Here is an 18,588-nt window from a genome sequence, read left to right as displayed (position 1 = left end):
CAGATCCATTCCCTTGAAAGATAGATATTTGAAGATTGCTTGGACATCCAAGGGATGCCTGCTGCCTGCAAAAAAGATGCTCAGAGTATCAGGATAGTTGTGGCCATGGACCAGGTGCCTGTGTCTTGACTCACCCATGGCTGCCTGTAATGCTGCCTTCACTGTGACTGTCCTTTAGTTCCTCTCTGCAGTTCTGTGACAGTCTGGAAAGGATTGGGGTTGCTCTCTCTCCCACACAAGGAAGCCTTACTTCATGAACAGTGCTTAGTAATTTGCAATGCAAAACTGCAGTAAATCTGAAGAGTGTTTTTCTGATGAAAAGGTCAAGTTTCTTTAGATCCTTGTCCTTTGGGTGCACCTTGTTATGTCTTGGACTGCCAACAAGTGATCCTCATGTAGGATGCATATAGAATTGCTTAAAGTAACCCATTGGGTGAGATTTGGCACCTCTTCTCTACCTGTTTCAAGGTTGGGGGAGTGAAACCCTAGTGTGCCAAAGGCCCTTCTTGCAGGATCCATCAAGCCCCTGCTAATGTGTAAGGCAAGTTACGTGGGCTCCAAGGAACTCAAAAATGTCAAACAGTTTATGGATGTCCCCTTGGATGACTGTAGTTTTGATATCCAAGGTATCTTTGCATCTGGACAAAAGTTTCTAGAATGCCTGAAAGTAGTCCATGGTTGGCACCAGAGCTCTCTCAGAATAGTGGTACTGTCGGGTTCGATGTTGGTGAAGACAGTGCTAACAGTGGTGTTGGTTCCTAAATCAGTGCTGGGAAGGTGAAGGTGGATACTTAAAAGCTGGAATAGTTTCTTGGTTGGCCGGGCTCTCGATGTTGATGTCAGCACAAGGTCCAAAGCTTCTCTGTTTATGCTGTGCTTCCATTCCTGGAGCAGGAAGGCCTTGACAGCTGTCTTTGGATTTAAGGTCCTTCTTCTGATACAGATGTGATGGCTTGTTGGAGCTACATTTGTGGTGAAGCTCCATATCAGATGTACAATGTTTTGGAGAAAGAGCAACGGATGGAGCATTTATTGGGGATCTGAGCTTCCCCCAGGCAGCAGAGACATTTGTTACACCAGTCTACCAGGGGCAACTGGATATCACACAAAGGGCAGAGAGCTTGGAGTCGAATTTTCATTGGTTGACTGAGGATTCTATTTTTGCATGTTGGAATTTCCAACTAAAATGAAGAATTTAGAAATTTATTATTTGTGAAAAAATACTCTTCACCTAAGTCTAAAGCTTAGACCAAAGACTGAGTAAATTGGGCATAGGCTAGGTTCTATCTTGCTGCTGTGGGCAGTAAGAGAGAACTGAGGGAAGGTCAGAGCTACATGGCTATGCAAAAGATTCTGAACTTACATTCACACCTACAGCATGAACTATGCTGACACAGACACAAAGAATAATTTTTATTATTCCACTGATCAATCTCTAGTGTGGACAAATCCTCATGCTGCCCAGGGAATTTGAAGTAGGAGGACTTTTGGCTGCTCAGAAGGATCACACTCTCTCCAATTGTTAATTCATTCCAGATTCTTAGGAGGACTTGTACCTTTTGTGGAAGGTGGTCTTTGGTGGAGGGATTGCAAGGAACTCTGAGTTTGGGTCCCAAACTTCTGAAAAATTGTCTGCTGAAGCTGAGCAGATACTGGCCTCATTCTGCCTGGCTACATCCAACAGGAAAGCAGAAGGCAGCTTGAATTGAGAAGTCTGTATTTGACCAAGGACATGGCTGGAAAGGTTGAGTCTCTGTAATCCTTCCATTGATTGCTCTTCTTTACTGAAAATTCCCCCCCATGTTCTTAGTCCTATTTGAAGAAGAGCACAGACTGCTGAGATCCACTGTAGTCAGCAGCAGTTGCAGCCAGAGGATGCAAGGAAAAGGCCCTTTGCAGAGTCCCATAATGCCATTCTAAGCTCCATTTGTGTGTGGTCCAGCTGGTGTATCAGGTGACTCCTCCTCTCCTGCCAGATACTGCTATTGTAATGGTCTTTGATGCTTCATTTGCATACTTATTCTAGATGTCTCGAATTGGGAGTGGAAATCTGATGCTTTAATCCCTTTACTGCAATACCCCCCGTGTTCTTAGTCCTATTTGAAGAGCACAGACTGCTGAGATCCACTGTAGTCAGCAGCAGTTGCAGCCAGAGGATGCAAGGAAAAAGGCCCTTTGCAGAGTCCCATAATGCCATTCTAAGCTCCATTTGTGTGTGTGTGGTCCAGCTGGTGTATCAGGTGACTCCTCCTCTCCTGCCAGATACTGCTATTGTAATGGTCTTTGATGCTTCATTTGCATACTTATTCTAGATGTCCCAAATTGGGAGGAGTGGAAATCTGATGCTTTAATCCCTTTACTGCAATACTGCAGCACAGGACAGGACAGGGAAAAATGTGTGTAGCAGGATTTTTCCCTATGCTGTGAAGTTTGGGAAGCAGGTCTAAAAACTGCCCATCAGCTACACCAAGAGACAGCTCAAATTAGGCAATTTTCTAGAAGGAACTAGTATTGCAGTAGTACTTAGGACCCATGCTCCTGCACCTGGCCACCATTTTTGTAGGAACCATTTAGATAAAAAGATGCCTTTCTGCAGTTAAAAGTAATTGTTCCCCAATCAATGATTGGTATATTGTCTATTACTACTGCAAGCCAGATATAAACTCATGTGAGAAGAGGAAGCCATGTAAAGCGGTAATTTTTTTTTTACGCTCCTTTAACACTAAGGAAGTTGTTCCCATGGTTGAGCCACCATCTTGAATAAGTTTGCCTGAGATTCCAAGTTGTCTGCCACTGACTTAGATCAGTGGTCTCCAAAGTGGGGTGTGCAAGAGGATCCTGGGGGGTGCGCAGCAGGAGGAGCGCTTTTTTTGGGGGGGGGGGTGTGCGTTGTCAGGCAGGAGTCCAAGCGGCTTTTTTGCGCTTCGGCGCAGCAGGGGGTGCATGATCAAAAAAGTTTGGAGACCACTGACTTAGATGACAATCTTTCTCTCCCCTTCCCCCCCCTCAATCTTCAGTATATGATGAACAGTATCTGCTTCAATTTATGTCCAGCTGCACTGACAGCAGGAAAGGGATGTTACTTAGAAGAGCAAGCTTATAGTAAACCTGACAAGCATAAGTTGATTTTGTCTTTAAGTGCACTTTCACCATTAAAACAAATATTGGTAAAGCAGATTGTATACATTTCACTAGGGACAAATTGGCAATGAGATGTGCAACTGTTGAAAACATTCCATAGATGCCATTTTGAGCCTGCAGTGATAGTTTAATATCATTAAACTGCTCAAGTTTGTGGCCAATTGAATAGTCTGAGTAGAAGAGAGAACTACAGTTGATGTTGCTCACTTTCTGCTCTGATGGGGAGTAAATAGCTTTATATTTAGAGAAGGCAACAATAAGGGGATACAGTTGAAGCTTCATTAGTAAAATGTTTTACAGAGTTTAAAATGTTAGTTATCCCTATGTACTGCTCATTATCCATATTACTAACATCAATGGGTCCTGGCACCTCCACTTGCCCTGTATCTAACCCACGGGGGGGTTCTCAAACTGGGGGTCAGGAGCTGTCAGCCTCTACACCAAAGCTCCTTTGCCGCCAGCATTTATAATGGTGTTAAATATATATAAAAAGTGTTTTATTTAATGTATAAGGGGGTTGCACTCAGAGGCTGGCTGTGTGAAAGGGGTCACCAGTACAAAAGTCTGAGAACCCCTATCTAACCTACATTATATTGCTATAGTTGCTAGAGAAAGGTAAAGAGAATTAAGGATGTATGTATGGTGAAACTCCTCCTAAGAGATGTTTAACACACACACTCTGGCAATTGCTATTTTCAATACCAGCTTTTAGGCCATATTGCACTACTTGAAGCCAGCCACCCTCCACCCCCAATTTAAATGATATACTGAGCATGCTTCTAACCCTTGTGAGAACTGCACCCTCAGTACCAACCTAAAAAATATACCTACTCATGGGATGAGCTACATTTGAGCAACATAATTCAGTAGAAGTGACATTTAGGCACTTGAACACTTTGTGTAGTCAGTTATATTCTTGCTTTCCTTAAGATCTCATCTACCAGAAAATGTAGCAATTTAGTGCTTATGTAAAGTTCTCCTTTCATTAACATTTCATTTAAAAAGTTACATAAGTGTGTTTGCAAGCTTGTCAATACTATTTCTCTATTCTAGTAGAAGGCAATAGCTTGTCCTTCAAGTGAGGAAATCCTAAAATTTTAAATTGCTTGTAAAATACTATTACCATGACCATGCTGGATCAGGCCAGTGGCTCATCTAGTCCTCCTGTGTAGCTAGCATGAGACACTTCACAAGAAGATACAAGCAACCACACCACTACAAAATGCAGTCACCCAGATTTCAGGAATTAGTAAAAAACTTGCCGTGATGAGGATTTCTTCACCCCCCTACCCCCACTTCCCAGTATCTCATCTTTAAAAAAACAAAACCATGTAACAGTGTCTACATATTATGAAATTGCACTGATATTAAATAAGAGTTAATCTAAGTTAAATTGGCCCTAACCCATCAGTAGACATAATGTAAGGGTGACATTTAAGCTAAACTGCAAAAATCAGTAAGGAATATGTTTAGACAGCCACATAAGCCACTCAAACTCCCTTGTAGACACTGTTTAAAAGTTGATTTAAACACACAAATTTAACTTGTAATAGTGCAGCGTCCCTCATTTAGGAAGGCCTCAGCTCTACCTCACCAGATCACCATCACCTCTATACTTTGACTTCACTACATGTGGATGAAATATTTTTAAGGAATCCAATTAGCTTTGGCTGTCAAAAGGTTCTTCTACTGGGAGACATTTGGAAACAAGTCAAGTATCACAATGTTTATTGATAGATACAAGTATATAAAATCAGGGCATGAACATGTCTTGATAAATTAAGTAGACAATTTCAATACTATAATAAGAGGGACCAATTCAATTTCTCACCATTTTATGTTTCACACCCACAAAAACCACTTCCAAGGGCATTTAACCACCTTTCCAAACTGATCAGTTTTTGTGCAAGTAAACCATGTTTCTTTTAAAAAGACTTGTGCACTTGCCCAGGCTCAAGGATATTAAAATCTAGCACATAAAGCCCATTACTAGAGGTAGAATTACAGGCAATATACTATTACGGCAACAACCATCGATTACAGTTAAGGATTCTCTGTAACAACCAAATGGATAATCAAATATTGCAACGACTCAAGTATTACACTGAGCAAAGTGCATTTCTACAGTATTCAGTGTTGCTATTCAGTTTTCTAACTTAACAGCCTATGATAACTGGCAGCAAAGAAAACCCTTGCAATAGACTGCTTCTGCTTGAGAACTTATGATGTAATTATTGCATGCTGCTAATACACTGTTATCTAAACATTAAAGATACTCTAAAATATTTTATGGTAGACTATGATTAAGACATACTACAAAAACCTTATGCAGAAGAACATCCTATTGACATGCTTCTGCTTTAAATATTGTGAAACATTACAGCGGAATGAATTTTCGCAGTGGTTAGGTCAAATGCAGTTACATCATAGCAACAGTGTTTGCACAAATTTAAGGCTTTGGCTGGTTCTTTAGTCAGCATCTTCTTCAGATTCTTCCTCTTCAGCAGTTTCCAGCCAGGTTAGCCACTGGTTTACCTGCAATCATATCAATGCATTTTCAGAAGCAGAAAGAGCAGACTGCGTGCGCGCATATACAAATTTCTACATCTCGTTCATGTGGCTTTCCCCTAAAATACTAGCATAAAAAGCATTTATTTTGGGTAGCATACATGTCATCATTGACCTTTGCCCCTTTATTGTGTGTGTGTGTGGGGGGGGGGGGGGGGAGAAGAGGAGAGTGCTACTTTATCCTGCCTCATATTCCCTTCCCCAGCCCAAATAAAGGTCACATAAGAGCATTTCTAAATTAAGCTAAGTACTTAATATTTTTACAATAGGGTTCCCTGAACTCATCAGCACAATGGAAGTAGGCAAATATATACACTGAAAAAGATTTTTATAAATTTCTGCTCCATTATACACAGTTTTACCTGGAATAAAGCTTTGCCCTTCCCTGGAAACTCTTGAGTAATATCCTCTTTCCATGCCAAAAAGGCTTCCTCTTCAATAATTTCCATGTCGTAGAAATGAACAAAAAAGCGCAGTAACATGCCTATAAAAGAGAGAGAGACAGACACCAGGTAAACTAATTCAATATTAGGCATATTGAATTCCTCAGAAGCAGTTTCCCGAACTATAGAAAGCTCCATGCAAGGCTGACAATTGCACGTTAAATGAAGTTTCATTAAGTAAGTATACTGTTGCACCCAGGTGGTAAAACTTTAAGCACATCCTAGTTATAAATGTAGCAGATGCTGCTATTATTATAGAGTGCCCTTTGACAGACAGGTTTACTGAACACTTCAGGACATGGATGGTACTGACTAATACTTTCCCTCAAATACAGTAGCAAATTGGCAAATATGCAAATACATTATTCATACCTTTTGGAAAGTTGTTGTTGTAGCAGTGCACCTGAAGTGCATACAGAGCACTCACTTGTAGATCAACATGGTCATGAAGAAACTTCTGCATTACTGGCTTGAAGGAAAGAAGCAGTTGTTTTTCCTGTTCTAACTGCTCTTTAGAAGGAGCAGATGAAGAATCTGGTTCGTCATTAGGCGGGCTCACTTCACTTGAAATATACTGCAAGAAACTGGAAGTAAAAGTTGTATGAAAACATTTTGAAATTATATTTAAGACTAGTGAATTACTTTGACAATGTGAAAGTAGCTGTACAAACAAGCACTTTTGTCAGTTGGTTAAATTCACTATCAATTTTTTCCCCACTTTCAACTGCTTAAAACTCCCCACGTTAAACCCAAGACCAACAGGGTCCTATTTGGGAAAGTACTCATTGTGGGAGGAATAGCTCAGTGGTTTGAACATTGGCCTGCTAAACCCAGGGTTGAGAGTTCAATCCTTGAGGGGGCCACTTAGGGATTTGGGGCAAAATCAGTACTTGGTCCTGCTAGAGAAGGCAGGAGGCTGGACTCAATGACCTTTCAGGGTTCCTTCCACCTCTATGAGATAGATAGGTAAGTTATTTGTGGGCCTGTTCATCTTCAGATGCAAGGAATCCTAATCTGTTTCCTTGGACTCTGTTAGGGCACTGAAGGATTTGAGAACAAGGTCATGATTTGATAGCTAGAGCATTCTTTCCTTCGGTCGTAGTGCTTTAAATAGCATTAAAAAGAAGTCATCATGAACCCCCTCGTGTACGATCTTGTCTCTATATCCTCCTTCTGCAGGGTACACTTTATTCCAGCTATGTGGATACTGCATAAGCCATTAGTGAGCACAAGTCCATTTTTAACATGTCTGAACTACTAAAAAGTATGATAGGTTTGCTCTGAATTAATCATCTCACCTTGTCATCAAAATATTCACAAATCCCTTATCTACATGAAGTTTGGGTGAAATGTTGTCTTTAATCCATTTATAGATGGCTTGAGGGGATGGATCCAACTTTATTTGCTTCAACAGTTCCTTCTCCAGTTTCAGAAGTGGGAACAAGAAACTCAGTCCTTTCCCTTCCAAGATCTCCAGCATACGATCCTTATTCTGATCAATTTCTAAGAAAAATTGAATGAAAATTCTGAATAACTAAGACAACTTTTGAAGTCAAACAATGGACCAAACCAGCTTAGCTGAGAAGGAGAGGTTACTTACAATTACACAGTAACTGGAGTTCACAATATTTTGCTATGATGGGTGCTCCAGGTAACGATGTACACGCACCCATGCAGACTTGGGAGATTTTTCTAGTAATAGTGCCTATGGGTCTGCACCTGCACTATATGCCTCCTTGTGCTCTGGTATGAGCGCATACAGGGAGGAGCAGACTATGACACTCCAATTCCTTCAGAACCTCACAGCATAGTAAGACTCCAAAGCAAGTGGGAAAGGAGATAGTGGCAAAAAACATACAGGGCCAAGACATCAGGACGAATGCCAATTACTATATGAGTAGGTTTAAACTAGTGTAAATGGTGGATTCTCTGCAACTTCAAGTCTTTAAAAAACAGCTAGATGTTATGGGCCTATTAAAAGGAGTGGGTGGTCAAGGTTCTGTGGCCTGTAATGTGCAAGTCAGATTAGAGCAGGGGTTCTGAACCAGGAGAGAGGGGGCGTGTGTGTGTGTGTGTGTGTGTGTGTGTGTGTGTAAAAAAGAGTCACGAGCTGTTAGCCTCCACCCTCAAACCACACTTGCCTCCAGCATTTAGAATAGTGTTAAATATAATATATATAAAAAAAGGTGTTTTTAATGGGGGGGGTTCACTCAGTCTTGCTGTGTGAAACGGGTCACCAATTCAAAAGTTTGAGAACCCCCTGGATTACAGGATCATCATGGTCCCTTCTGGAAGTCTATGCGTCTAAGTTAAGTAACCTCTTCTTTGAGTTATTGTCCCTATGGATGTACCACATAAAAGTCCCAAGCAGTTCCTTAATGTGGAAGAGGGTCCTGTACCGTGTAGAACAGCTTCAAAGGCTGTGTCCACTCTGAAGGCATGGAATAAGGCATAATGCTATGAAAACGTATTAAGGGAGGGTCAGGTGGCTGACTTGCAAGTGTCCTTGGTGGGAACATTCTTGAGGGCAATGGAATTAGATGAGCCCTCATGGAGTAAGCAGTGACTCAAGGGGGTTCATCCCAGAGGGCAAAATGCACTGCCATAGCCACTTCAGTCTGAGAGGAGACTGAGTGACCCCCTCCAAAGGGCAGAGTTCAGGGAAAGCCCTTTGAAGGGCTTACTTTGATAAGGACAGAAAGCCAGGGCTCATTTTATATCCTAGGTATGAAGACTGGTCTTGAACCTTATCCAAGTTCCACTTGTCTAGAGAAGACAGCTGAATGTCCTGACTGATGTGGAAGTGTGTGATAGGCCTGTAACGTAACTTTGTCCGAAGAAAAACAAACAAAACAAACACACACACACACAAACCAACCAACCCACCCCAGCATATGGTGGGCCAGCCATGAAGGCTTCCAGTCCCCCATTCCTTCTGGCTTAGGCAACTGCCACAAGGAATGAAGTGTTGAAGGACAGATGTAGTAGTAAGCAGGTTGCCCTGTGTTCGAAGGGAGATCCTCTTACTGTATTAAGCATTAAGCTGAAGTTCCAGGGTAAGTTGTGGTCGTACAATGGAGGGAACTGATTAAGGAAGCCCTTAAGGAATCTTGCTGTAGGATATGCAAAGAGAAGGGGTTTTTCTGAGTGGCAGATAGAAACTGGCAGCTAAATGAACCTTGACAGAGTTCAGGAACAAGCCCATCAATTTCAGGATTAGTACAGAAGCTGAAGATAGATTTCCTGCTATTTAAAAAGGACTTGCAAGAGTAGAAGTACTCCCAGATCTGGTACACTCAATATTATGCATCTTCTACCGATTCTCCCCCAGATATCTACCTACACATAGAACCAACAGAATTTCAGGAGAACATTCCAGCTCTAGGCCTGAGAAGCAGGGATGATAAGCTAGGGAAGGTTATGGAGCCCAACTACTGGGTCAGAAGGGCAGTCAGAAGAAGGTATAGAGACAGACCAGATGGGTCAGGAACCACACCAGTCTTGGCACACTGCAGTTATGAAAGCAATCATGGCTCTCTCTCATTTCAGTTTGAGCAGGACTTTATGGATCAGTGAAACTGGAGGGAAGACATGTAAGAGACCCCAGGGACTAATGTGCCAGAAGACCATCTCCCAGGGAGTCACAACTGTATCTTCCACACACTGTGCTCTGAGAAAACTAGTATTTTAAGTTGGAAGGCATGGCAAAAAAGTCTACCTGGGGAAGGCCCGTTAAGGCTGATCTTTCAAAATAGCACGTCTGTCTGCTCTCACTTATGATCTTGATGGCACTACTAGCCAAAAAAGAAAAAAAAGAAAAAAAAAAAAATCTCCAATTAAGAATGCAATGGCACGCAAACATCCTCATCTCAGCATCCATATAGACAACTTGAAGAATAGCATGAATACTATATCAAATATAAGTCAGTGGGGTAGAAAAAACCTGATCAATTTAAGAAATTCTGCTATGAGAGTTATTTATTAACCGACATCCCCCTCCCCAAGAATGTTTCACGGCATTTTCCACCCTAGTACACTTTACAGAAGTTGAAAGATAAAATGATTAATATGTCACAGTAAGTATTTTGATTGCTTACCTGGCAACATCTTCTGCATGTTGACTTTGCTTTGTTGGAAGAGTTCAGTTAGCCATTCCCGGTCTTGTAACTTAGCTAACTGCTGAAGGCAAAGCAAGAAGAGGGGGAAATGGGTACCACTCTCCAGTGGTTGAGCCAGTTCTGAAATGCTCACCAGTTCTGAAATAATGGCACGGGCTGCAAACTGTGCTAAGTAGGATTTCACCAAAGGGATGTCTACCTCCAGTTTGGGACACTGGTCCAATACATTCAGGAATGCCTAAGAAAGAGGGAAGAATATTAAGTTGTCAGCAACATGATTAGTCTAGGGAACTAAAGGACACTAACTACACGTCCAGTGAAAAGTGTCTATTATTCAGAGTAGTACCTATATTTACTATAGCAGTGGTTTTCAAACTTTTTGTATTGTGACCCCTTTCACATAAGCCTCGAGTGTGACACCCCCCCCTTATACATTGGGGGGGGGGGGGGAAAGGAGACTTAAATTAATGGGGGCTGGGAGCGGTCTGTCCCGCAGAGCTGATAGCTTGCAATCCCCATGCAACCACCTTGCAACCTGAAGAATTATGACCCCCAGTTTGAGAACCCTTGTACTATAGGATATTGGGGGGGGGGGGGGGGGGGGGAAGGGGGGGAGAGAAAGAAAGTGTTTTCCAGTTCCTAAGCATCAAAAAGAACTCCGAAGCTACAACATGGAGTACCTGCATGAAGTTGTCACTAGTGGCTATTCCTTCCTGTTTGAGTAAGCTGATCAAAGCACTTGCTTTCTCTTTATCTTCATCTGATCGGTCTAGGGATTGAATGATTACTTTGCTCAACATCTCAGGTAAGAAGGGCTTTGGAGCCCTCATTTCTCTCACACCATTGATAGCATCATTTGTATTTCCATTGTTCAGATAGTCAGTCACAACAGCTTCCTGAAATAGAAATGAATCTGAACTCCACTGATTTCTTGCAGTAGCTGTGTCCCATTTGGAACAGAGTACAACATTAACTTACAGTGAGTTTAAGCAATTCTTCCTTAGAAGGTGGCGGCTTTTTACTGATCTTTGCAGGCTTCTCTTGAATAAGTGGTGGATTTGTTTTGAGACCAAGCTGAGGAGGCTTGAAAATAAGTGATAAAGTTAGGGTAGTTTCAGAAATTAAATATTTGGTTACATTTATTCAAATCTTTTACTGAAACTATAGCCAGAAGAAAATCCTGTATTCTTTCCAACAGTTTTTTATATACGATTGTGATTTATCTTGATGCATGTGCAAGAGCTACTTTAGCTGTCAGCGCTTAAATTGCATACATATTTATACAGAGTTAAACAATAGTCACAGTTATCAAATTAGGATATTTACCTGTCCCAAAGGTGGTGTCTGAGTGCGTGGTGGTTGTGCACTGGGAGGAATCATAGTTATTTGGGGCTGAAGCTTTGGCACTTGGTTCTTATTCATTAGAAAAGATTGAGCAGGTCTCAGGCTAATCTGTAAGAAGACAAATCCTAGCCCATCAAATTGCTGAAGTTCCCTGGCAAGTCACTAAATAATCAGGAGTATCTCACAAGCCCTGCTAATGTAGTGTAGTGACTCAGGACAATTTTATTTTTGTAGGCCTGCTCTTGATCTCATGCCAGTTTTACACTAGTGTATTCAGTGGGATTATTTCAGAATTTACACTGGTAAAACTGTAATCAGGATTAGGCCACGTGTGTACTTCAACGCCCAAGAACAACAGGATGAACTAAGGATAAAAGTTCCAATTTGAAACAAGATGTGTTAATATAAGGTGCCTATATATTTAAGTCTTGGCTGTTGGTTTACAGTATAAAAACACAATATTGCTAGTTTTAGCCTTGCTTTGGTATTTTGACGACTGCAATATAGACCCAAAGTGATTTGGTTTGGAAACAGATGCATGGCTATTAGATAAGCCAAGATTTAAAGGAAAAATATGCAAGTTGACATCTCAGTGACTGTGTCAAATGCAGAGTAAACTTTGCATTATTGTACATGCATATCAGTTTTCACATTGACGTAAACCACTCCCCAAAGCAGACCAAAAAAGAAAAAAAAAAAGCCTATATTGCGACCAGATGAAGAGCTCCTTTATATGAAAGGCCAGAGGTATTGACCTTGCTTTAGGAAAAAAAAATCCTGAGAAATTGCCCTCATATCTCATAATCTTGCTCACAGGACGCTGGACACCCAAGGATAATGAGGGGTTAAAGTGAAAGTGGAGAAGGGACAAAGAAGAAAAGAGGAGGAGATAAGAAGCAGAGGTCCAAGAAGCAGAGGTCCAGCATTAGTCCTCGTAATAACGCGTCTTGCTATAATCATTGGGCAATATATTAAGAATGCTGCAAGTAACGTAGGTATATACCTCATCTGCATTAAGCTGTCCTTTCTTAGAAAACCGAGGTGGCATATCCTTCGACTGTCCTTGTTGCTGGGATAACAGTCCCTGATTCTGGTTATGGTAGAGCTGGCTTTGCCCCTATTTCAGAGAGAGAAAGAGAGAGAGAAAAAGAGATAGAGAGAAAGAAGTGCAGATGACGGGGGTGCACAAAATATGGTAGTAGTACCAAAGGAACTAGAAGTTCAATAGAAAATATTTGCCAGGGAAGGAAGAAAGAGGAAAAAAAGTAGTGTATTCTATCCCTAAAACCAGGGCCATGGATTTAAAAGAAAAATTGACATATTACACACTTCTGACTCAAAGTCATAAAATGTGCACCTTCCCTGGCAATAAAGAAAGAAGTCTCCCTTGCATCAGTCTCTCTTCTCTCTCTCTTTCCCCCCCCTTTTTTTGGAGGAGTGGGGGGAAGAAACGACTGCAGTGTGCAAGAAGTGCTTATTTTCCTACCAGCTGTAAGAATCTTATACAACACAGATGACCAGCATCCATCTGGAAGCCTGCACATCTGTCTCAATCTAAAGAGATTGAAACCTTAGTTTTGGAGATATACCTAATCACCAAAAGGTCTTCCTTACCTGATTTTTCAAAAAAGATTTGCCTAGATCTCCAAACTGGGATTGAGCAGGAGGCAGGAGGTGTCCCCCATGGCCATTGAAAAGTTGATTTGAACGATGACGTCCCATGGTTGGTGAAAATCTATCCTGAATAACTCCTGGACCAGTACCAATTCCGCTACCTGTACATAGGAAGGTGAATGAGAACGTAGACAGTCATGTACACACCTGACATTCAAGAGAATGCTGCTGCTGCTGCCACGGCAGCTTTAGGATTTCAGTTTACCTGGCATTTGTCCAAACATATCAGCAAGCCCTCCAAGTGGGTCCCTGTCAAGTTTCATCCTGGGTGGCATAAACGGTCCCTCCAGAAAGAAGTCGCTTCTCATCCCTTGAGCCATAGGAGCAGGAATAAAGACTCCCAGATCCTTCAAAGACAGATTTAGAATCTTAGTCAATTCATACAGATAGTTCTGCAAGTCCAGAACATGTATTTACCAGTCTATTCAGATTCTAGGATTAAGATTTTAGTCGGAGTCCAGGAGTTTGACCAACCCCTTCATGCAAACATGCCGTAGATGACCAATAATACATCATTACATTTGGTGCAAATGGACGTGGAAGTACTTACTTTTACTGCATCTTGACGGATTTGATTGATAGTCTTTGGTCCATTGTCAAGAAAAGCTTTGCGAGGAACCCAGTTGTGTTCTCTCAACTCCACAGTATCCTAAAAGGAAAAAAGCAAAAAATTAAAGGGGGTGGGGGAGAAGAGACAAAGAGGGCAAGAAACCAAACAGGACTGGCACTCTTACCTGCAGCAGGAAACGAATCCTTGCTGGCAATTCCTTACTTAACATCAAGGAGCGCATACGGGCAAAGTACTGATCCATTAAGGACTAAGAGGAGAAAGAGGCCAAGTTTAGCTTAGTTGCTTAAAGTTGCAGTTTCCCCCTCAATAATCTCTCTTTTCAGTATCAGTATTACAAATTACATTTAAAATGTGGCAGTGTTCAAATTATCTAAAAATGGTAAAGAGAAACAGGCTGTTGTCCTCCCCTTCTGTTTCCCATTCCCTTAAAGGAATGGTTTGGACTGGACTGTAGCTGAATCCCTAGATTATCTTCTGCCCAAGTCACTCTGAGGCAAAGGTCAGAAAAATCAGTCAATACTATTTAGCTTTGTAAACATTCTGACAGTGACCAGCTACTAAAAATACCTATGAAGACAAGACAAGTCAACCTTAAGAGACATAGGGTAGGAAAGTTATAGGCCACAAACATATCATAAGACACATCATGTAACTAGTTCCTTGCGCTTAGAATACAATTCTACAGCATTTCTGCGATAAAAATTAGTATTCGAGTACATAATTCCTCAACTTTCTAGAGTGAAAATTGTGAACAAGCAACGTATTTCTGCCCCCCCCCCCTTTTTTTTTTTTTGCAGGGAGCCATTAAAAAAAAAAAAGTGTTAGTACTTCAGTTTGAAAGAAAGACATACCTTGGCTTTTGCATGGTCTAGTCTAGGTCCCACTGTCCTCATTATCTGACAGAGGCACTCCAAATCCTCCCCCATATCCTTGAGTTGGACTCTCTTCTTCTTTTCCAAAAGCTAAAACATTAAAGAGGAATTATTTCCATTAAGAGGGGGATCTTTATGCAGACAGTTATGAGGTTAATTCAAAATACAGAATGCTCTCCCCTCTCTCTATACAGGCCTGTCTCATCTTACGCGGGGGTTCTGTTCCGCAGTTAGTGCGTACAGCGAAAACCACGTATAGTCAAAATTACATTGAGTTGAATGGTGGGCAGAATCGCCCGCACGGTAAGTACAGTATTAAAATTGTTATTTTTCTCTTTTTTGTGTTTTTGTTTTTGCCAACCGCGTAAAGCTGAAATCGCACATGTTAAATGCGCGTAAGATGCGACAGACCTGTAGAGCCTTGTCCTGCAAAATACCTGGACCAAATTAAAACCCCATCTTGGAGAATTCTTATAGAACTCTTAATAAAGCTATGTACTGCACTGTCATTAACTATTCAAATTTTCCTACATACACATCCAAACGACACTTACTGTTTTGATGCACTTATGAAGGATAGATTCATGAATAAGATCAAGCTTGCCAAGTTCTCCAATGAATTTGATGTTCCCCAGCATCTTGATCTTGGCAATAGCTCTCTGTTCCTCCTCCTCCGGGAGGAGGGGGCCATCACGCTTATCATAGACTGGACATAAAAGATGTTTGTCAACAATACTGTACAAATATACATAAAATATAAAATCTAGATTTAATATAGACTAGTTTTAATCTTACTATCAACATTTCTGGTGCGGTTTTCAAATTCATCTTGAAGTTTAGAAATTAGGAGGCGTCTGAATGTCTACAAACATATAATTAGATATAATTAGGTTTCAGACCAATGCAGTTATCCACACAAGCAAAAAGTTTAGATTTTCAGTGAGAGAGAGGAATAAGACACTCACTGTGCTTTGCTTCTGTCCTGGATGACACTCTGCTGATGGGCCATCAAAGTTGGGTGCATCTTCTGCCAGCCGCAGACATAGTTGAGCATACAGGGAGCTATACTTTGGCTCTTCAAGGGCTTTGTCTACGATCTAAAGAAAATAGTATGTTACTAGTATCAAAGGGATAGCCGTGTTAGTCTGAATCTGTAAAAAGCAACAGAGGGTCCTGTGGCACCTTTAAGACTAACAGAAGTATTGGGAGCATAAGCTTTCGTGGGTAAGAACCTCACTTCTTCAGATGCAAGTCTTGGGCAAGTCTTGCATCTGAAGAAGTGAGGTTCTTACCCATGAAAGCTTATGCTCCCAATACTTCTGTTAGTCTTAAAGGTGCCATAGTATGTTTCTAGTACACTAATTGATTAGATTTTAATTGAAAACTTTAAGATACTCTATCAGGATTAAGTAGTGAATATCTCCAACAGGACACTAACAGAGGGCATTTTTAAAACTGTTTTATTTGGGGCAAAGTACCCAATCAAAGTTACAAGAGTCACTCTTTATGTGTGACTATTGTTCCAGATGGACTTCTGGTATTTCCTAACCTCTTATAGCCTTAGAGAACTCTAATGTCTTGTGTAATCATTCCAATGTTAAAAAAATACCCTCCTCCTTCCCCTCCAACCATCTCGGAATCCATTACAGCCTTACAACATTGCTATGGAATTTAAGACAGTAGTTGTGCCTGAGCTCACACATCTTTTATTTCATGACAATGAGCGTATTTTGTTCTGCCTCAGCACCAGGGGGGGGTCACTGCATGGTGTATGTGTCTGGACTAGATATCTCTCAAAGTCCCTGCCAGCCCCACTTCAGTTCACCTGACTATATTTAAGTAATTTACATAAAGCACAAGGATGGGTTGTACAGTACAACTCTTATTTTTCACAGTATAACTACTACTAGTAGCAATGTTTCAAAAAAGCTACACTATCACTTGGTACTCAAAGTGTAACACAGAGTCCCAAGACCACCTACAGAAATATCAGAAGCGTTTGTGGCTAGTAAAGGCCTGCTTCAGATTAAAAGAAGCCTTCACATCCTGTACTACTGTAGAAATCTTTACCAGGAAGGGTTGTTTTAATATATGAATAGAAGTTAAATGGTCATTAGTTAGGCTGCTGCTTCTCTTCAAGTTGTAATCCCCAATACGTAATAAAATTAAGTTTTGGGCAATTTTCCTTCATCTATTTGGCCCTATTTTATATATCAGGAACAATTCTGAGACTTAAACCAAGATTATTCATCCTTTACACAAAAACCCTAGTTTTAGTACAATCACTTAGATATTCTTATTGAATACTAAATTCATATGTACTTAAAATACACCTGACTTACCAGCAGTATGATCCCTTTTAGGATGAGCTTAGACTCTACACCCACATTGAGGAGCTCAAGGCATAGCTTGTCAAACTTTTCAGGAGTAAGTTTATTTAGTATGCTAGAGGAAGAAAAAAGTTAGAGGAATCAGTTATGTTTGTAAAATGTTCACATAGCCGATACAGTTGAATTTATGTGAGTTGGGGTTAAGATTTGAGTTGTCCTGGTTTTCTTCCAGTTATCACTTTAGACAAGAGCAATTTACTTTGTGTTTGTCAACTAGAGGAGGCTTTTTAGGGCACACAAGAAATGCACTCAGCAGCAAACAGAATATAGCAATCTTAAACCCTCCCCATTACAAGTTTTTTACATGATGCTAGGCAGATAATTCAGATTTTCTCCTGCTCCACCAATCCCTTACAGAAGACAGCTACTCAGGAATCTCTGACCAGCTTCAGGAATACTCTCTTATAAGTTTATGAACATGTATTTGCCCCTCCTTCTAACCCTTCCATTAGGAACCATGTATTTCAATTTTAACCATGCAAGACAGCGGTTTTCAACCTTTCATTTGTGGACACTCCCCCCCCCCCCCCCAAAAAAAAAAAAAACCAACACCCAACAACCCCACACACAAACTTTAAACAGAGGTGTGGACCCCTTTGGAAATCTTGGATGTAGTCTGCAGACCCCTGGGGGTCTGAAGACCACAGGTTGAAAACTACTGGTATAAAAGTACTTATACTACAGGTTAAGATAAGATAATATTGGGGGAGGGGAGAGAAGGGGAAGGTAATTTTTAGTACTCCACTTTGCCAATCGATATTAACCTTAAAAATAATAGACCAACTTACCCTCTTACTTTCCTGAAGATTGCATCATGTCGTTCTTTGTCATTTGCGGAGTCGTCATCTCGTCTAGTGCTTCGTGAAGGAATCCATTTCTGAGCGTTTTGCCCTGGGGTTTTCCCCAGGAACTCGCTATATTTATTGAAAAATATAAATAAGGCAGTAAACTGAGAAAAGAAGTTTTTGCTCAAATGTTGTCATAAGCAGCATAAGCTTTGAATGTCACCTTAGATTTAGGTTATGAACCTGCAACTGGTTGCGCAATAGGTTCTCCCATAGCCTATGGGGACATTATGGAGACCCACATACTTCTTTTGCGGGATTGGGTGTTCTCTAGTGTCCCCACCAACTCTTCTCCACACCCCCTTGACTTCATTTCAGTTAAATGAAATCTGCTTATCATATTAGCACTAACAAGTTAGTAATTGCCTACAGTTAGCCAGTCTAACTAAAAAGGAAAATGTCTTTCTCTAGTATACAAAGCTGGAATAAGATTTGTCAGTGTTATCTGTTAGGAAGTTAACAAAAGCTGACAAAAGTATAATCACATGGTGTCTTAGAGAAGTCTACAGGTTTGAGATCAATAATTGCTGTTATGTATGTATGCAGACTCCTTATTTATGGCTATATATGTTTTTACCACCAACATGGCAATATGACATACCTGTTGCTGGCAGTCTTGGGA

General features: G+C 40.9%; 1 protein-coding gene and 1 non-coding gene across 2 annotated transcripts; both read right to left on the bottom strand.

Annotated features, from left to right (window-relative positions):
* Positions 1-4,852: 4,852 nt before the first annotated feature.
* EIF4G2 (eukaryotic translation initiation factor 4 gamma 2) lies at positions 4,853-18,082 on the bottom strand. The gene is made up of 19 exons (XM_065403915.1): positions 17,910-18,082; positions 17,074-17,176; positions 15,697-15,828; positions 15,527-15,593; positions 15,286-15,437; positions 14,711-14,821; positions 14,023-14,106; positions 13,839-13,937; positions 13,494-13,635; positions 13,229-13,389; positions 12,618-12,731; positions 11,597-11,722; positions 11,249-11,353; positions 10,951-11,166; positions 10,250-10,508; positions 7,451-7,655; positions 6,525-6,736; positions 6,072-6,193; positions 4,853-5,676 (listed from the first exon to the last, which is right to left on the bottom strand). The coding sequence occupies exons 5-19, from the start codon at positions 15,367-15,369 to the stop codon at positions 5,611-5,613; spliced, it is 2,106 nt and encodes a 701-aa protein (XP_065259987.1). The 5' UTR covers positions 15,370-15,437; positions 15,527-15,593; positions 15,697-15,828; positions 17,074-17,176; positions 17,910-18,082; the 3' UTR covers positions 4,853-5,610.
* LOC135878819 (small nucleolar RNA SNORD97) lies at positions 12,400-12,581 on the bottom strand. The gene has a single exon (XR_010561425.1). It is a non-coding gene; the product is annotated as a small nucleolar RNA SNORD97 (small nucleolar RNA).
* Positions 18,083-18,588: the final 506 nt, after the last annotated feature.

Source organism: Emys orbicularis, chromosome 4 (genome assembly GCF_028017835.1).
Source record: "Emys orbicularis isolate rEmyOrb1 chromosome 4, rEmyOrb1.hap1, whole genome shotgun sequence".
Taxonomy (NCBI): Eukaryota; Metazoa; Chordata; order Testudines; family Emydidae; genus Emys; species Emys orbicularis.
The sequence above is the reverse complement of the archived record's forward strand: the minus strand, read 5'-3'. Positions and strand labels throughout refer to the sequence as shown.